Source organism: Cavia porcellus, unplaced genomic scaffold (genome assembly GCF_034190915.1).
Source record: "Cavia porcellus strain 051 isolate PalLab524CR breed Dunkin Hartley unplaced genomic scaffold, mCavPor4.1 scaffold_49, whole genome shotgun sequence".
NCBI lineage: Eukaryota > Metazoa > Chordata > Mammalia > Rodentia > Caviidae > Cavia > Cavia porcellus.
In genome coordinates, this window is record NW_026947532.1 from 1,360,290 (window position 1) to 1,378,209 (window position 17,920).

The 17,920-nt window shown below is 59.3% G+C and overlaps 2 protein-coding genes and 1 long non-coding RNA gene across 4 annotated transcripts in view; 1 reads left to right on the forward strand and 2 right to left on the reverse strand.

The window, feature by feature from the left end:
- The window catches only part of Adamtsl2 (ADAMTS like 2), a 57,902-nt gene that overhangs the window by 4,049 nt on the left and 35,933 nt on the right, over positions 1 to 17,920 (forward strand). The gene's annotated exons all lie outside the window — the stretch shown is intronic.
- LOC134474967 (uncharacterized) lies at positions 2,845 to 5,382 on the reverse strand. The gene is made up of 3 exons (XR_010045933.1): positions 3,380 to 5,382; positions 3,258 to 3,291; positions 2,845 to 3,046 (listed from the first exon to the last, which is right to left on the reverse strand). It is a non-coding gene; the product is annotated as an uncharacterized LOC134474967 (long non-coding RNA).
- On the reverse strand, positions 6,484 to 16,967 carry Mymk (myomaker, myoblast fusion factor). Of its 2 annotated transcripts, XR_010045931.1 has the most exons (6): positions 16,728 to 16,967; positions 13,298 to 13,412; positions 12,719 to 12,867; positions 10,481 to 10,597; positions 8,514 to 10,157; positions 6,484 to 7,915 (listed from the first exon to the last, which is right to left on the reverse strand). XR_010045931.1 is itself a non-coding variant. In XM_003473140.3 (5 exons), exons 1-5 carry the CDS (start codon positions 16,860 to 16,862, stop codon positions 10,008 to 10,010), a joined length of 666 nt encoding a protein of 221 aa, XP_003473188.1. In that variant the 5' UTR covers positions 16,863 to 16,967; the 3' UTR covers positions 6,484 to 10,007. The 2 variants fall into 2 exon arrangements, 1 of the variants encoding a protein (XP_003473188.1); XM_003473140.3 differs by having other exon boundaries at positions 6,484 to 10,157.

Genomic DNA, 17,920 nt, shown 5'->3' on the forward strand with positions numbered 1-17,920 from the left:
CCCTGTGTTCCAGGAGGGCTGGGGCAGTGCCCTGGGGATGCAGCTGTGCCCAGCTGTTCCCTTAGTGACATTGCGGGGGAGCTCTGCAGACAAGGACTGTTCAAAACAGTGTCAGGATACTGAGGTCCCTGTGACCCTGGGGCACTGGGCCAGAGGCCAAGGCCTTTTGACTGGTGGTCTTAGGAGAGGTGTTGATTTCCTAAAGACCTCCAGGTACCCAGGGGCTTATGAGACGTGTCTGCAGCCCAGCTGGACTGGGTGCCTTTGTCCAGGCCTGGAATCTCTGTGGCGCTGCCATCCTGTAGATGGCTTGTCCTTCCTGGTGATGCCCCCCGCCACTATGCTGTCGACCTCCTGGAAGTGTTCTGGCTAGACCCCTCCCCAGGTCACTTCAGTGGCCAGTAGCCTAGGCCCTGTCTCACGCCTTAGCAGGGGGCCAGCCTCGAGAGTGGGCTGGCAGGCTGGCGGCCAGTGTAGGCACAGCTCTCCCCACTGATGCAGGGCCAAGCCACAGCTGCTGCAGGTAGAGAGGCTCTGTAGCCCCTGCGGCTCCCAGGGTTCCCGCTGCCTGCCCCCTGCCCACACTGGGGAGCGTGAGCTCCCAGGGCTGCTGTGCTGCCCATCTGTGTGGCCTAGCACTCAGGAGTTTGTTGAGGAAGCAGGGGGAGACCGAGCTCACTGCCACTGAGCCACTGCTTTGGATCACTAGGCTCAGGGAGAGCCCAGCTGCCTGGATCCCAAGGTTCAAATCTGTAATGTAAGGGCTTCAGTGAGTTGGGCAATGGTGGTGTGCCTTAGTTTCCTTATCTGTAAAATAAGGGCAAAAGATTTCCGTTGCTTTCAATACGGCCAAGATGAGAGCTGGGGGTCAGCTACACGGCACTGTGTGTGCTCACCGTGTGCAAGGCCCTGGGTTTGATCGCTGGCAACATACACATGGCACTGCACACACATGCACAAGCAATACATGTGTGCAAACACACCACTGTGCACACCCTCCAAAGAAAGAGACCTGAACCTTTAGACAGAATAAGAAAATATCTACCTTTTCTACTATTGTCTTGAGCTGACCTGGAAGTATAAGATTCTCAGGCCGTGAGGGAGTGAGTGTCTGTGTGTGTCCAGCTCTCATTCACGTTCCCTTAGTTGTCCTGCACCATCAAGGAAAGTGCCATGGCTTCTATCTAGATGTCCCCCCAAAGCCTCATGCAGTCATAGGCGGGGAGTTTTGTAGGTAGCTGGCTTAGGGCGTGGGAATGTGGGTGGAGGGCATGATGCTGGGGTTAAGGGGCTGTATGGTAGAAGCCTCTCCCTTAGTCAGTAGGCTGATGGCCTGGATGGAGCACAGAGAGAGGGACGGTAGGCTCACAGCTGCTCCTGCCACTGCTGCTGCCTGCTGGGCCACAGACTCTGCCATACCCCTCTGCCTCGGAGCCCGCTGGCCATGGACACAAACCACGAGCTGAAGTTAACCCTTTCTCCTCTCCTGGCTGTCAGGTATTTTCTCCCAGTGATGAAGAAAGGAACTAAGACAGAAGGCGTTTCAGTCTGAACAGGGACTCTCGGCCCTGGATTAGTTCTTCATGGAAACTCCGTGGCCACCCTGGCTACAGACACCAGAAGCGGTGGTCAGCAGGAATCTTAGGTGGCCAAGACAGGCCAGCCCCACAATCAGACATCAGGACTCTCAGCCAGGAATATGAAGAATATGTTTTACATAAGAAATAAGACAGGTTTCCTGGGGATTTAATAAGAAATAAGACAGGTTTCCTTGGCAAGCGCAAGGTTATGAGTTCGATCCCTAGTACCAAAAAAAAAGACAGGCTTGAGTACGCTGACAAGTAACAGTTGTTGTGGAGAAAGAACCAAAATGTCCCTAGAAATTAAAATTAACACTTGAAATGGAAGAGGAAAAAGACAGTTTCACAGCAGTATAGACACAACTGGAGAGGGTATTGGTGACCTGGAGGAGAAGGCAAAGAAGGTTAGGAAAGGGGAAGTCACAAAGAACCAAGGCCGGGAAGTAGGAAACCTGGACGATGTGTTGCGGATGGCAGTGGACCCGAGAAGGAAGAGGAGGAGGAGGAGGAGGAAGAGGAGGAGGAGGAGGAGGAGGGAGGAGGGGGGGGAGGAGGAAGAGGAGGAGGAGGACGGGGAGAGGAGGAGGGGGGGAGGAGGAAGAGGAGGAGGAGGAGGAGAAGGAAGAGGAGGAGGAGGAGAAGGAAGAGGAGGAGGAAGAGGAGGAGGAGGACGGGGAGAGGAGGAGGGGGGGAGGAGGAAGAGGAGGAGGAGGAGAAGGAAGAGGAGGAGAAGGAGAAGGAAGAGGAGGAGGAGGAGAAGGAAGAGGAGGAGGAGGAGAAGGAAGAGGAGGAAGAGGAGGAAGAGGAAGAGGAAGAGGAGGAGCAAGAGGAGGAGGAAGAGCAAGAAGAGGAGGATGAGCAGGAGGAGGAGGAGGAAGAGGAGGAGGAGGAGAAGGAGGAGAAGGAGCAGAAGGAGGAAGGGGTGGTGTGGAGAGAGGAGTGTGGCTGAAGCTGTTTCAGGTCTGATGTGAGCTTGTGACTGCTTATTTAAGAAGCCCACTGAGTCCTCCGGAGAGAGAGAAGGAAGATTCCATGTGTGGTCAGAGCCAGAGAAGGGCTATGTCCCCCCATCCCCACTTCTTTCTTTTCTTTTTCTTTTTCCTGTTTAAATTTATTTTTAAACAGTCAGGTGTAGTGGCATACACCTGTAATCCCAGCACTCAGGAGGCTGAGGCAGGAGGATTGTTGTGAGTTTGAGACCAGCCTGAGCTGCAAAGTGAGTTCAAGGCCAGTCCGAACTGCATAGTGAGACCCTGTCTCAAAAAAGATTTTAAAAAAATTTATTTGCGGTGCTGGGGAGGAGCGTGGGGTGTGGTGAACGCGGGGTCTTCTTCAGCCGGCCAGGGAGCGAACGTCTCCAAACTACCATGGCAGCTAGGAAATAGAAGCAATATGCAACCTCTTCACTGTGCTGAGATCGAGTGACTGCGGGCCTTGAAGTCAGCATCTGGTGGGGAAAGGAAGCCCTGGGAAGCAAATAAAAATCAAGAATGCCTCTCGGCACCCACACACCTGCGGGAGTTTTAAAGGACAGAGGTGGAAGGAAGGGCACCCCAGGCAGGAAGATCAGGGGAAGTGGAAACCCAGGATCCCAGGTGTGGTGGATGGACAACTGGCATGCAGCTTGTAATGCCCAGCTGAACCGAGTCATCGTGGTGTGGGGTGCAGAGGGCCCACCTGAGGAGCACCGCCAGCAGCATAAGAAGGGGACCTGGAGAAGAAGAAGGTGTGTTACTGGCTGTCCTGTAGCTATTGATTCTCCTGAAGGAGTTTGCCACGCTGGCTCTCCTGACACATACCCAACTGTTATCAGGTGAGCTCAGCACCTTGTTGTCACTGAGGATGGCTGTAGTTCTCCTTGGCGGAGCCCTGGTCCGTCCTTTGGGCATCGCTTCCTGGCTCCAGTGTGGCTCCCTCAGCTGCTGGCCCAGATCCTTCACTCTGCTGGCACACATTTTCTAGCCCTTCCCACTGACCTTTAGGCCTTCCCAGGGCAGACACATCAAACAGACCTGCATGGGTCATTATCGTGGGCTGTAGGCCTCCAGCTGGACTCGTGCCGGATGCTGCTGTGGACCCAGGCCCTCAGCTGGATTCTTTGGGGTCTTTAGTGTGTGGACAGATTTCCTGCACTGCCTTGTGTGTGACTCTTTGGGTGTGACTATTATAAAATAATTCTATAAATTACGTGCCCTGTATTAAATCGTTCCCCTTGCACACCCTGATGACAGCACCAGGGAAGGCAGGGCAGGAGAGGCTCGCAGGCCAGGGTAGGGCAGGTAGTAGGAACACAAATGATGACAGGGACAATACAGAGAAGCCAGTGAAGACAGTGATCTCAGGCCAAATACAAAGAACAAGATTCAGTTTAAGTTCTTTATCAGAAACAGCTAAAGATAAGAATGAAGGTAAACATTTATGCAAATGCTAAGCCAAAGACAATTGAAAAGCTTCTGGTCATGGCAGAAAAATAGACTTTAAATTTAGAAGAGCTTCCACCCTTCCCTCTCACCCTACACCAAGATGAATGGGAAAAGGCACAAAAGGAGGATGCATGAGGGGACAGACAGCTCCATGACCTCAGATTAGGGAAAGCGTGTGCAGGTGTGATACCTAGAGCGTGTTCCACAGCTCCAAGCTGATGGAAGGTTCCGGAACCGTGAGCTCAAACTGATGTTTCCCTTTGGAGCTCGTTGTCCCAGGGATGTGGTCAGCGTGATGAGAAGCTGACTGCACTTCCCTGCAGAGCCTGCCATGGTGCTGCTGGACGGCAGAACAGGGCACCAAGGAGGCCGCACACAGTACTGGGGGGTAACATTTGCTCCTCATTGTTTCAATTTGGGGACAGCCAGGTGGCAGAGGTCACAACGAGGAGATCATCACAGTGAGTCACCTCTGGGCTGAGTGTCCATCACCGGCTGACTCGATGACTGGCAGACGTCAGTATGAGGGGCCCAGGGAGGAGCAGGTGCTTATGGCATGGGGTAGGGTGGTGGTAGCTGCCTGAAAGGCTTCCAGATGTGGCTGTGGCCACCAGACAGCCTGACTCCAGCTGGGACCCCGGGGCCAGCAGCTCTTGCTGGATGGGCTATCAGAAAATCAAAAGCCAGCAGTGGCGGAGGAGACCCAGATTCTCTGGGGGAGGGGAAGGGAAGGAAAAGGAGAGGAAGGAAAGGAGGGAGAAGGGAAGGGAAGAGAAGGCAAGGCCCGCCAGTGCCTGTGCCGGCCGCTGTCCTCTTCCTCTGCTGCTCCCACCTGGCCCCGAACTTGGGGTACTATGCCATCTGCTGGCAACTCTCTGCCAAAGGGCTCCCTGCTGGCTGCAGAGCCACTGTCCCTCTGTCTCCCGCAACGTGTGTGGTGGTGTGGAGGGGGCATTCCTGGCCCCTGGTCCTTGGTGAGACACTACTGGACCACACGGCACCAACCTGTCTGGACACAGGGCCATGCTCTCTTCCGGCTGAGCACACAAGGAGCCCCAGTCAGCAGAGGTCCCTACATTGTCCTGTTGGATGGCCAGGAGTGTGGGTTGGGTCACTACTGGACAGCCCTGGATGGGCACGTCACAGTTGCTCCTGGCTCTACTCTCAGGCACAGGTCAGCAGGGACCAGAGTGAGCCTCTGTGGCCACCAGCTCCTCTTTGTTGAGCATGGACTTGACCAGGAGACGGAGGTGGAAACAGCTGCCCACCCCATCCCAGCCTCTGTGCCTGCCACCCCTGGCGGAGTAGTCTAACCTAGCAGATTTGTCCAAGTCCCCTGGCTCACTGGACACAGGGCAGTGCATGACCCAGGAAACAGAGTGGCTGTGACTCTATGCTTTACCAAACCATGTGGCTAGCCAAGAGCTTGGGTGACCAGCACCCCACCCTGCTGGGCGCCATCCACAGGCTGAGAGCCCAGGCCAAGGGCTGCTATGTGGAAGCATCTCTCAGGGCCATCACGGCGCTCTGCAATGCCAGAACGGGACAAGGTGCCCCAGCCCAATCTCAGACTCTGGCTTCCGGCTCCTTCCACTGCCCTTTGGGCCATTCCTGCCCAAAGGGCAGGTGGCTAGACCCCACCCAGTGCCCTCAGACCCTGGAACCTGGCCTGTTCATAGCTTTGCATGGCCCCACCATGGATGGGGACCTCATATGTCTTCCCTGGACTGCGGTCCCCTCCTGCCTAGTGTCCTGAGCAGCACCTTCTGCGGAGCTTTCTGTCCCCACCTGTTGCCAGGCTGGCTAAAATCTTGGTTGTGCCTGCAGGCTGAGGTCTGAGGTGCTGTTGGATCCAGCCCCTTGGGGCTGTGGCTCGTGTGTCCCGCCTTTCAGGTCAGGTTGGGGACCTGATGCTGGGCGAGGAGGACCTGTCTATCCTTCCCTATACAAGGCCACAGCATATAGCCCGCCTGCTGCTCTGTCCACGGCTCCTCCGAAGGGCAGGAGGTCATCTTCCTTCTGCATGGCCTCAGGTGACCACAGACCACAGATGGATGGGAGCCAGGCCACGCAGAGCCAATGCCAGAGACAGAGGCCAGGCAGCGGCCTCCTGTCTCCACCGGGGCAGTGGTACATGTGTGTTCTTGCTGCCCGGGAAATGTGCAGGCTGTTGGGACAGCTCAGGATGCAGGGCCCAGCCAGGCCCAGGGCTGTGGAGCTGCGGCACCATCCTGGGTGCAGCACAGGTGCAGGATGCCTGACCCTTCTTCTAGGTTGCCCGCCTGGCCCTCTGCACCATGCTCCATTCTCAGGATCGGTGTGATGTCTCCCCGACAGTGGAGGTGCTGGTGCCCTAGGAGGGGGCAGCTCCTGTGGCAATGACCTTCTACAGGCCCAGAACTCTCTTTCTGTGCCCTCAACCAAAGATCATGAAGGTAGGAGTGAGCACCATTTACAATGTCGCTTTACAGACACAGCACTGAGGTCCGAAACCATCTCATTTAGTCTTGATGACAACAATCATGTAAGGTGGGCACTGTTACAGATGGGCATCTGGGAGGGTCCCTGGGGGATGTGAGGAGCTTGCTGGGGAGTGCTGGAATTCAGGCCTCGCAGTCCCAAGGCTTTTCCCTGGCCCACGCTGAGCCCTGTCCTGGCTCCACATCTTTTTTCTGCAATTTTAATTTCCTAATACATTCATTCACCTGAGGCGCCCATGGGGCCACCTCTCGAGGCTGCTGCTTCATGGAAGGGAAGGCTGAGGAGTACAGGTGGCAGAGAGGGTCCAGGTGACACAACCCTGCCAGGTAGGCGGGCAGGCAGCTGTCTGGGAGCACAGATCCTCTGCTGCCACAGTCAGGGCACCGGCCAGCCAAGGTGGCACAGGGTCCTGGCTGACACGGACACCCAGGTCTGCCCTCCCGCAGCTCCTCCCCTTCCCTGGCTCCTCCCTGGTCAAGCCCCTGGGGCCTGCCCTGCCCTGCTGGCCAGTGAGACCAGGGCGCATTCCTCTGGTGGCGCCCAGCATGCTGCTCCTAACTACAATCCCAGCTCCGCAGAGCAGGATGGAGCGAGACAGGCTACTCGGAAGTCGATGGGGAGCCATAAAGACCTTTTAAAAGGGGCAATAAAAGTTTTGGGTTTCAGATGTCTTCCTGGAGAGGAGAATAACAGAGACAGGAAATTTCAAGCACCGAGGGAGGGCTGAGGACACGACAAAGGCCACAGCTCAGCTTCAGACGAAAACACCTCTGTGCGCGCGCGCGTGCTCAGGGCCGTCCTGGCCCGGCCCCGCCAGCCTGACAGCCCTGCCAGCCTCCTGCCAGCTGGGGGGCAGGCAGGGCACCACAATAGACTGTTTTGTCTACGCCATTGTAAATGTTTATAATGCCTCTCCGCGCTTGCCTGCCTGAGGTAGGCCATGCGCCGGCCCCGCACTGTGGCAGGAGGGGTGTGGTGTGGGCTTGGCACGGGGCACACGACGCTGGGCGGGGCAACCCTGGGCCCTGATATAGGAGGGACCTGGGCCTTTGAAGCCATGCTAGGGTCTGTGCCCAACTCCTCCATTTAGTAAGGCACTCGGCTGGGAGGAAGAGTGCAGCCTCGGGCCACCAGTGTCCCCACGGCAAGGCCGCCACCTCTGTCCTCGGGTTTAACCCAGGTTACCAAGGTGCAGCGTGACTCCCTTCCCTCCTGGGTCTGTCTTGCACAGTCCAGAGCCACGATGCGTGGGCAGGACCAAGGGCCCCAGAACACACCTGCACATCAGACACACGGCAGGGCGTTTCTCAGTGTCGGTTCGTTGCCCACAAATGTGATTTTGTGTGGGGCACGCTCCGCCTTCGGATCTTCCTCTGGGCACTTGAAGCCCAGATGAGGCCTGGCTCTGTCCCAGCCCTGCCTGCGCAGTGGCTGTTGAAAGGCAGTGAACATCAGTGCCCTGGAGGCCTTGGCTGCCCTCTGGTACCAGCTGCTACCCACCATCCAGCAAGCTCCCTCCTGGGACTCTGGACATGCAGAGCCACTGTCCCAAACTCCCCAAGTTCCCAGTCCCCTTTGGGTCAGGTGGGAAAGGGAGTTCTGCCCAGAGCCCAAAGCTGGCAGAGGAGACCCTGAGACCATTCTGTCCCTTCTGGGACATGGGGACCCAGGGCTCCACCACACTGGGACTCAGGAGCGGGTGTCCAGGGTCCTTGCTTGCCAGTTATGGACCCTGGGTCTTGTGGGAGCTGGGGATCCATCCCTACCTGCCCTCCCCTTCTGTCTCTCTGGGCCCTCCTGTCCTTCTCAGATACTGAGCCCCAAGATGTCACAGTGAGCCTCAGTATCTGAGGCTGCTGAAGGAGGACACAGCTAGAAACTGGGGAGATCATGGTCACTGTCACCTGCTCAATGCCCTTGGCAACGATCTGCCCCTGCCTTGGGGGACAAGGCCCAGTCTGGGGCCCGAGGGGGCTGTGGTAGACGGGGCCAAGGGCTGGAGCGTGGCTCCTAACCTTCAATGACTTACAGTATTGGCAGGACTCCCGGACGGCTCCGTGAATCAGGCTGCTGCCGGGGAGGCGGGTGCTGTGGCCCTGCAGCCAGGCAGTCAGGCAGTGCCACCTGCTTGGCACTGGGGGGTGGAGGGAGCAGGGTTGCTCCTCAGGCACCTGCTTCTGGAGGGCTGGAGCCCAGCTCCACCCATCCATGGCTCAGTGGTCTACATGGTGTGAACGAGGGATGGGTCTGAGGGGCTGGTTGCAGGGTACCGGTTAGCTGCATTGTGCACCTGCATGCAGGGTGTGTGGCGTGTGTCTATGTGGTATGTGCATGTGCATGGGAGTGGAAGCCAGGGGAGGTACAGCAGCCGGGGTGGGAAGCCATGCATCTCCGTGTGCTGGACCCATGGTGCGTGTTGTGTGTCCCTCCTCCAGCCCCTGGCTGTGGGTTCATGGCCCAGGCATGAGGCTGCTGTCTTGGCCCTGGGACAGGTCAGGGCCGAGAATGGGGGAACTGTAGCCAGTGCTGTGTGGCTTTGGCAGCGCCAGAGGCCAAGGCCGGCAGAGCCCGGAACCTGACACTAGGGCCAGGCCAGGCAGTGCTATAAGAGGTAGGGGCCTGGGTCACCAGGGAGGTGGCAGGGCAGCTGCTGAGAATCGGGTGGGCCTGGGGAGGGGACCACAGGAGGCAACTTCAGGACAGATCGGCGGCCGCCCTGCTGGGTGGGGAATGGACATGGGCAGCTGCAACTGCAATGGCCATCTGGAAACACAAACAAGCCCCAGACAGGTGTAGGTGACTTCCTGCAGACGGATGAGCAGAGTCTGGGGAGGCAGCGGGGCCTCTGAGGTGACGTCTGGGAGCCATGGCCACCCCTCAGCTGTCACAGACAGGGCCTCCCCACTGCCCCCTGCTGAGCCAGATGCCCGCTGGCCTAAGCAGAGCTGCAGCTCCCGGGCACTGCCCCAGCCACGTCCATGCCAGGGTTGGACGCTGGGCCACAAGGCAGCATGGAGGACGTGGAGGGCCAGGGTAGGGCCTGCCTCCTGAGCACGGAGCTGGGGTCTGCCTGTCCACTGTGGGCACCAGTGCCTGGCTGAGGAGTGGGCAGGAGGGTGCACTGCTCTCCTGGGGACTTGAATTAAGTTCTGGAAAGGTGGTGGGTGGGTGGCAGGGCGCTCCTGACTGTTAACGAGGCCAGGTCTCAAGTGGGGGTGTGGGGTGCGAGGCAGGCCCCAGCCTGGGCACAGCTGGCCCCGTGGGGACATTCACAGCCTAGAGAAGGGGATGGAAGTGGTGACAATGGATGTCATGAGAAAACAGTGGAGCCTGGTGGAGACATGGCCCTGGGGTGGTTGAGATGCCCCTTGGGGTGGGGGGGGGTGCTAGGCTGAGACTGGACTAAGAGGTGTGTGTCCTGGGTATGGTGACCCCATGCCAATGTCTGGAGCCCCTGGGGATGTGAAAGACTGCTGCGCCCAGATGCACTGGGTGAGGGTGGGGCAGGGCTGGGCAGGCACCCTCAGACACAGGTGCAACAGAGGGTCGAGAAGTCCAGCTTGGCCGGGGCTCCCGCATCGCCAGCCTTCTTGTTGACCTTGGGCAGCAGCAGGGCGAAGGCCATGGCCAGGGCACAGTGGTAGAAGCTGTGGACGTAGGTGTAGTCCCACTCCTGCAGGGGACAGGGGCACAGGTCTGCTGCTTGGCCCCACCGGCCAGTCTTCCAGGGCCCCTGCGTGCCCTACTGGCTGCGGTGGTCTTCCTGCCACTGGACAGCACTGCACGGGGAGTCTACACTGCAGGCCACCAAGCAGGAGGACTTGGAGACCCCTCCATCTCCCACACTCCCTTCCCCTTTCTCCTCCTCCTCCCTCTGTATCCTGCATGTCCATGCCCGGCATGATGCTGGTGGCGCTGGGGCAGGCAATGTCCATGGTGCAAGGGGTGAGGCAGAGTGGCTGGGTGACCAACTGGCCCCTCCGTGCCTGGTCCTACCTGGAAGAAGAAGCGTAGCATGAGGGCCAGAGCCCCAAAACAGAGGCCAGGGCCTACTTGCTGGGTGTAGACGCTCCTATCGGGGTAGAGGCGCCTCTTCTCCTTCATCTTCTGCAGCTGTGGGCAGAGGGATGACAGCCTAGCATTGGGGCTGGAAGGGCACTGCCATCCAGCTGTGGGCTGGCATGCCCACCACCCCCCACTCCAGCCACCCCTACTGCATTGCATGGGCAGCGTGGCCAGTGGAGGCTCTGGGCGAGGCAGGAGCAGTAGCTGGCTGGAGATCTCTGGGACACTGTGCCCAAGTACTCACTCCCCTCCAGGGAGCCCTGAGGGGACTGTCACAGTCCCCCAGGGCAGAGGTGGTGGCCAGGGGACTATAGTGAGCAAGTGGCCACCTGAAAAGTATCAGGGGAGCTCCTGGGCCAGGACCCTGGCTCTGGGGGTGGCAATGCCTGAGCCAGGCTCTGCAGGGGTGGAACCTGCAAAGATGGGAGCACAGGGATGACGGGGTAACCGCAGGCCCCGCCCTGGAGCTGTTCCAGGACACAGGCAGGAGAAGCTGCCGCGTACTCCCCTGGGGTGTAAGTGTGGGACCCAGGGCAGCACTCCATGGCCCATGCCTCGAGGGGAGGGGTTCGCACGGCCAGCTCTCGGCTTGGCAGGTTCTGCCACCGTGAGTCTTGACACGGAGCTCACTGGGTTTCCAGTGTCTGGGGCTCACTGTAGCCTACAGGTGACACTGAGGCCTGGCTCGGGCTGGAGGAGTGGGCTCTGCCAGGCCATGGAGCCCCAATCTCAGGGATACCATTTGGCTGGCTAGCCCTGTGGTGACAGCACCAGAGCCCAAGAAGGGGACCAGGCTGCCCCTGGGAGCCCCTGATCCCCACCTCTCTATTTCTTTTTCTTTTTATGAGACCAGGTCTCATTATGTAGCCCAGGGTGGCAATCCTCCTGTTTCAGCCTCCCATGGGTTGGGATCGCAGGCGGGTACCACCATACCTGGGTTTAGCTCTCTCTGTTTCTGCTCCCCAAGGACATTTGTGGCCCCAGAGCTCTCCAGAGAGGAATGAGGCTGGGAGAAAAACCCATCTACATTCCAGGAAGTAGCAGCCCTCAAACATCTAAGATAAATGGTCCACTTGGCCGTCCTGGGAGCCCAGCCTGAGCCCAGACGCGGGGGATGGCGGCCGCCATTGCCAGTCCCAGGCCTCAGGAGCCTCCTGGAACCCAGAGGGGACCAGGAGTGAATTCTGTCCTGGCTAATTAGAACCCAACCGAGTTCAGAGGTTCAGAGCAGGCCAAGAGTGGCAAGGAGCGACCCTTGGCGGCCAGATGGGGCTTTATCAGAGGGGTGTCTGTGTTTACAAATTCCTCAGTAGTCATTAGTGGGGACCTCTCACCACCCCCAGGCAGCCGGGTTCAGGGTCAGCCCGGGGCGCTCCGCTCCGCAAGCTGTGGCAGGGAGACGGTGCTGGCTCTCTCCGGGAGTCGGGTTCACTCTCACTGCTCTGCCGGGGCTTTGCCTCCGGTGCTTACTGCCTTGTGCCTCAGTTTCTTTCTTAACCCAATGGCAAAATAAACCCCGCATCCCATGACTTGGTGCGGAGGTGGTGAGTTTTGAAGGGTGTGGGTCTGAGTCCTCCTCTGGGGACTCATCTTCCTGGCCCTCTGGGGTCACCGAGGCCCATTCTGCGCTGAGGCCCCGGTCTGGAGCTAGCTGGCCCTTCAGGGCTGTGCTTGTCCCCCGGCTCTGGGCTGTGTCCCTTCTTCATGGCCCCTCTCTCACTTTGGCTGCCTGAGTGTGTCCCAGCCTTGCAGCGGGAGGTGGGCCTGAAGGGGCTGGGCTGGGCTGCGAGTGCTTCTCCTGGGGTACTCAGGGGACTCAGGTGGCACTGGCCCCATCCCAGACCCTCCTTCTAAGTCAGACCATGCCCAAGGCTCACTGCCTCCAGGGAGGTGCCCCAGATTCTCCCCAGCCACTGCTCTATGAATGAGGTACCCCTGACCTGCCTTCAAAGCCATCTATGTATAGGAAACAGGCATGCTCTGGGGGACATAGGCTGATCAGGGAAGTGACCTAGTTATACCCAGTGCTGGGGACAGGGTGGGGCCGGGCACCCTCAGGAGGGAGAGGAGGCCCCTGCCAGAGGAGGAGGAGGAGCAGGAGGAGAAGGAGCAGGAGCAAGAGGAGGAGGAGGAGGAGGAGGAGGAGGAGGAAGAGGAGGTCCCACATACCCACTTGGCCGCGATGAGGAGCACGGCGGTGCCGATGGGGCCTGAGTACACACCATAGCCCTGGCGGTCGTGGTAGGTCCGCACGGCAATGGTCAACACGCCTAGCATCACCAAGGTGGACCTCTGGGGCTCGTCAAAGTCGGCCAGTGCTGAGAGGGGAGGAGAAACTGGGGCAGTGAGCACTGCTCACCCTCCTGGCTGTGCCCAGACTTAGGTACCCACGAAAGGTGACCCTGCGACCCGATCTGGTCTGGAGAGTTCTGAATTCCAGCCCATTCGATCTTGGTTGATCGCTTGATTGTAGGACCGGGGAGTTGAACCTTGGGCCTTCCCATGAGCCATATTCCCACCACTTTTATTTTGAACTAGGCTCTCATTAAGTTCCCTAGGTTAGACTTGAACTTGGTATCTTCCTGCCTCAACCTCCCTGAGTACTAGGATTACAAGCAGGCACCACCATTCCCGGGTGCTCAGTCCATTTGGCAGGAAAGGCAGGACGCTGCTTTCTGGGAGAGCACCGTTTCCCTAAAGGACCCCTGAGGGGGTGAATGGGGGAAAGTGAGCACTGGGGGCACTCACCCATGAGGGATACCCATGCGCTCAGTGCCGTGCCGTAGATGCTGAAGTACTCCAGGATGTCTCGGCGCAGGAAGCAGAGCATGGACAGACCGGGCCCAGCGCAAGCATGGTGGAGCTGCGGGGACACCAAGGCCAGTGGCTCAGGTTCACTCAAGGTGCCCTGGGGACGCCCTGGGAGGGAGGTGGGCTCAGGCCTGCGGTGCCCAGGGCTTAGCAGTGTCCTATTGCAGGGCTGCACGGGGGCAGGGCTGGCGCCAGGGCCTGGGGACCAAACCTGTCCTGTGCCCGGCTTCTGGTACTCACTGGGCAAGCTCTGCTTGTCTTCCCTCTGCTCCTTCTTCCTTTTCCCTCTTCCCCTTCACCCCTCCCGCCCTCCCTTCTTCCCCCTTCCCTTCCCTTCCCCTCCCTTCCCCCTCCATCCTTCCCCCGTCCCTCCCCTTTCCCTCCCTTCCCCCTCTCTTCTTTGCAGCCCTTATTTTGAGAGAGGGTCTCACTAAGTCACCATGTTTCTGGGTAGGGCTGGAATTTGTATTCTTCCTGCCTCAGCCTCCCCTATGGGCCAATCTTTGGGTGCCAGGCTAGGGCCTTCTCGGGGTGCCCCCAGGCCCTCGTGACCCACAGAAGCACTAGACTATACCAAAGCAGCTCTCTCAGGTGGGCGGGGGCCCTGGGAACTGGGGGCCTCACCGAGAAAGGCCCAAGGTGGCTGGCCCTGCGTTCGAGGCCTCCACAGCCACACCTGTAGGCCTCCCACACTTTCCTGCGCCTTCTCCCGACCCCTGTCTGAACAGCCATTCTTGAAGCAAAATGTCTCCAAGGAGGATTTTCCAAAGGGCGACTTATTTCTTCCTGAAAACAGCTCTCTGCCTTCACACCGAGCTCCGTCATCTGAAGAAATGTTTAATTCCATGACATAATTATTTTGACAGCTTCAGCTGGGGAGCCACACAAGGGCTCTTGGTGAGCCGGGCTCGGGGGAAGGGCGCTGCAGGTTGGGGGACGGGAGCCCCACGGGACCAGGCCAGCCCAGCACAACGGGCCAGGCGCAGACATGGGTGGCCTGAGGCCAGCAGCACTATGGAGGCATCAGCAGAGGGGAGCAACTGGGGCCAGGGAGGGGGGCGGCCTCTGTGTCCTGGGTAGACCTAGAGGGCTGTGCTGAGCTTTGGATGCTACACCCTTTGAGGAGTGACACTGGCAAAGAAGGGAGTCGAGGAGGGGGACATGGTCCAGGACAGACTTGGTTACCTTAGGGAAGGAGGACTTTAGGTGGGGGCTGATCAGGGTGCTCCGGTGTTTATGGGAGGGGCCCTGCCTGCCTGGCTCTGGGTTCCTCTTGCTGGGGCCAGCTCTGTGTACTGTGGGATGGGGGAGGTGAACCATATTGCATCATCTAGCTGTGAGGTTCTGGCAGGATGGGGTCGGGCACAAGGCATCCCCCGTGACTCAGTGTGGACTGACCAGGTTAGGGTGCTGTGGGGTGGATAGGCGCTCGGATCTGTGTCAAGCCTCATGGATCTTTGCAATGGTGTTTAGGTGGGAGGCTGAACCTGTAGGGCCTCTCTGTCTAGTGGGATGGGGACAGAAACTCTGTGGGGTTCTTTGGGGACCCCAGGGATCAAGCACCTGGCATGGTGTCTCACAGGGGAGGTCGTGTCATGGCAGAACTCTGGGAGGGGCAGACTGTGGTTCTGAGGCCAAAGGACATTTGTTGTGGGAGGCAGCTGGCCCTGCCACTCTGGGGGATTGGGTAGGGCCGTGGCCAGCTAAGGGGGCAGCTGTGGCCCCTGCCTGGTGGGGAAGGGTGCCCAGCTGGTGCCTGGGATGTGTGGGAGGCCCAGCCTGAGCCCTAGGGTGAGTCCTGCCTCTGTCCCTGGCCCCGGCTCTGAGTTGGGCTTTTCCCTTGCTCAGTAGATGCCTTGCTGCTGGCCCAGGCTGGATCCCTCAAGGAGCCAGTGGCTCGGCACAGGGCAGGACCTGGGAGGACAAGGGCTGAGGGCTTGTGGTGTTGGAGTGATGTGGAACCCTGGCCACCAGGCCCCAGTGGGAATGGCTGCTATCTCCCACTCCAGAGCTGCGGAGTCCCAGGAAACCCAGCCTCTGGGGCCCAGCCCTGGGCCATGCCACTGTCACCAAGGAAGAGCCACATCAGGGAGGGGACCTGGGCCCCCACCTGGACCCCCACCGCACGGGCACAGGGGCCTTGTGGACACAGTGTGCAAACTGCGTGCTAAACAAGGGCCTCACTGGTCAACACTGCTGGCTGGGCATGTGTGCACAGCCTGGCCACCAGAGCTGGGTGAGGTTTCACAGGTCTTTGCCACACCAGGAGGCAGTGGCCGCCCGCCCCCAGCTCCCTGTCACATGGGGCTGGGCCGTTGAGGAGGGCGTGTCTGAGGGTTGGAGTCCGAGAGCGGGATCTTCTGTGATCCCAGCAGGTGGACCTTGGGGGAGTCCTGGGGGAGTCTTGGACACCAGGTCAGGGAGATGGCAGGGGTAGAGATGGTGACTGATAGATTATTAGGCAGGGTTAGGGTAGACTGACTAGGTGGATGATCAGGTAGATTTAGATTGCAGCAATGGACGGAAGATTATCGAGCTGACAGACATGTCAGATAGACAAAGATAGAAAGATGCCAGCTGGAGGAGAACTGATAGAACCAAGAGACCCAGAGGACAGAGCTCGAGACATGAAGACCAAGGGTTTAGGAAGAGATGAATTCCGTAGAGAGATAGGACCACAAGGAGACAGAGACAGAGACAGAGAGACAGAGAGATGGAGAAACAGAGACAGAGACAGAGACAGAGAGACAGAGCCAGAGAGAGAGACAGAGAGAAAGACAGAGGGAGAGCAACAGAGACAGAGAGACAGAGGGAGAGACCGGGAGGGCTGGGATGAGAAGGGTAGACCCACGGCGGGAGGAAGAGGCCCGCGTGGGGACCCTCTTCATAGGCTGTGGTGCCAGGCACCCCACTTTATAAAAGACGCAGAAATCAGCCCATGACAGTTACCTGGAAACGGAGCAGAGCGAGGAGAGGGAGCTGGGCTCCAGGGGGTGACATAAACAGCAAGAGAGAGGCCGAGGAGAGGCTGCCATGTGCACGGGCACCCCACCCCCAGGGTCACGGCTTGCCCTACTCCCCTGCCCCAGCCCTGGCTGAGGTTAGGGCTGAAGAGGTGGGACAGGAGCCGGGGAAGGGGCAGCAGTGGCCCAATAGTCCTCAACCATGGCCCCGGGCCATTGTGGGCTTGGGCTCATGCTTCCTGGCACAGAGTGGGAGACTGAGGCCCATAGAGGGGAGGCACCCTGGGAGCCCTCTCTCGCCACCCCCAGACCCCATCTGAGCTCTTTCCTCAGTTCTAACCCTTCCCCTACTCCCCCAGCGTGGACTAAGACACCCCTGCCTCTGCCCCACTGCCCAGACTCACGGCCAGAAAGAACATGGTGAAGAGATAGACCATGGCCTCCATGTGGAAGCGGCGTTTGGCGGCCACACTGATGGTGGGCAGGAGGGCCAGGCTGCTGAGGGTGGGCAGGAGCAGCTTGGCCAGGAGCGTCCCCATGGGTGGCAGGATGGATCTAGCTGGGGGAAGAAAGCCGGCTCCGACAGTGGCCAGCACAGCTGTGGTGCCCACGCCCAGAAAAAAGAGTAGATGAGGCAGGTGCTGAGCGCCCCCACCCCGGTGCCCTGACAGCTGATGGCCACATGATCAGCCCTGGCCTTGCGAGCCTCTCCCTGTGCAGCCGAGAGGAGGAGCAGGAGGCCACGTGCCCCCCTCGGGGAAGTCCCTGGGTGCAGCCCGGACTCGGACCGCAGACCCCTGGGTGCTGGGGCTCGGGTCTGGGTCCGAGGGAGGCAAAGGGTCACAGGACCCACACCAGGTGTTGGGCGACACTGACCCCATGAGCCAGTGGACAGGACATCACCACATGTCCACTGAGGCCACAGCCAGGCTACCCTCTTGGCTTTTCCCACCTCTTCCCACAACGCCCCTTGCTGGCCTCCAACAACCACCTTCTCCTGAGGCTCGAGGGGCTGTGTGGCCCCTCCCCGCTCACCCTGCAGCCAGTTCCGGCTGGACTCTCGGGGCTGATGAGTTGGCTGATGCTGCGGCCAGCGGAGCCCTCTGCTTCCCTTCTCTTTACCCTTGCGGTGTGCTTGGTGCAAGAGGCATGTGTGGGGTTGAGCTGCGGCCCAGATAGTCCACAGGAGCACATGCACATGCACCCTGGGGCATTGCTCCCAGCACCCCTTCCTGGGAAGCCCCCAGCAGAATTGGCTCTGCTCAGGCTGACTTTGTTCTCAAACTCCACGCTGGACCTGCCGTGTGTGGTTCCATGACTCCCACCGCACTGTGCCGGGCCACGCCCCACACCCTCTTCCTGCTCCTCCTCCTCTTGGGAACTGGAATTTGTGCCACCCCACTGGGAAGCCTGGATGCCTCACCTGTCCTTCGCCTGAGAGCTCCTTCACACACCTTTCCAGAAACTTCCTCCTAGCCTTTCAGGTAGCTGCGTTCCATTTTCGCCATCCACCATGGGACACTTGACCCAAGATGTCTGGTGGCGTCATGCTGCTTAGAACCCTTTCAAGGTGCCCATGACCCTCAGTGTGAAGTCC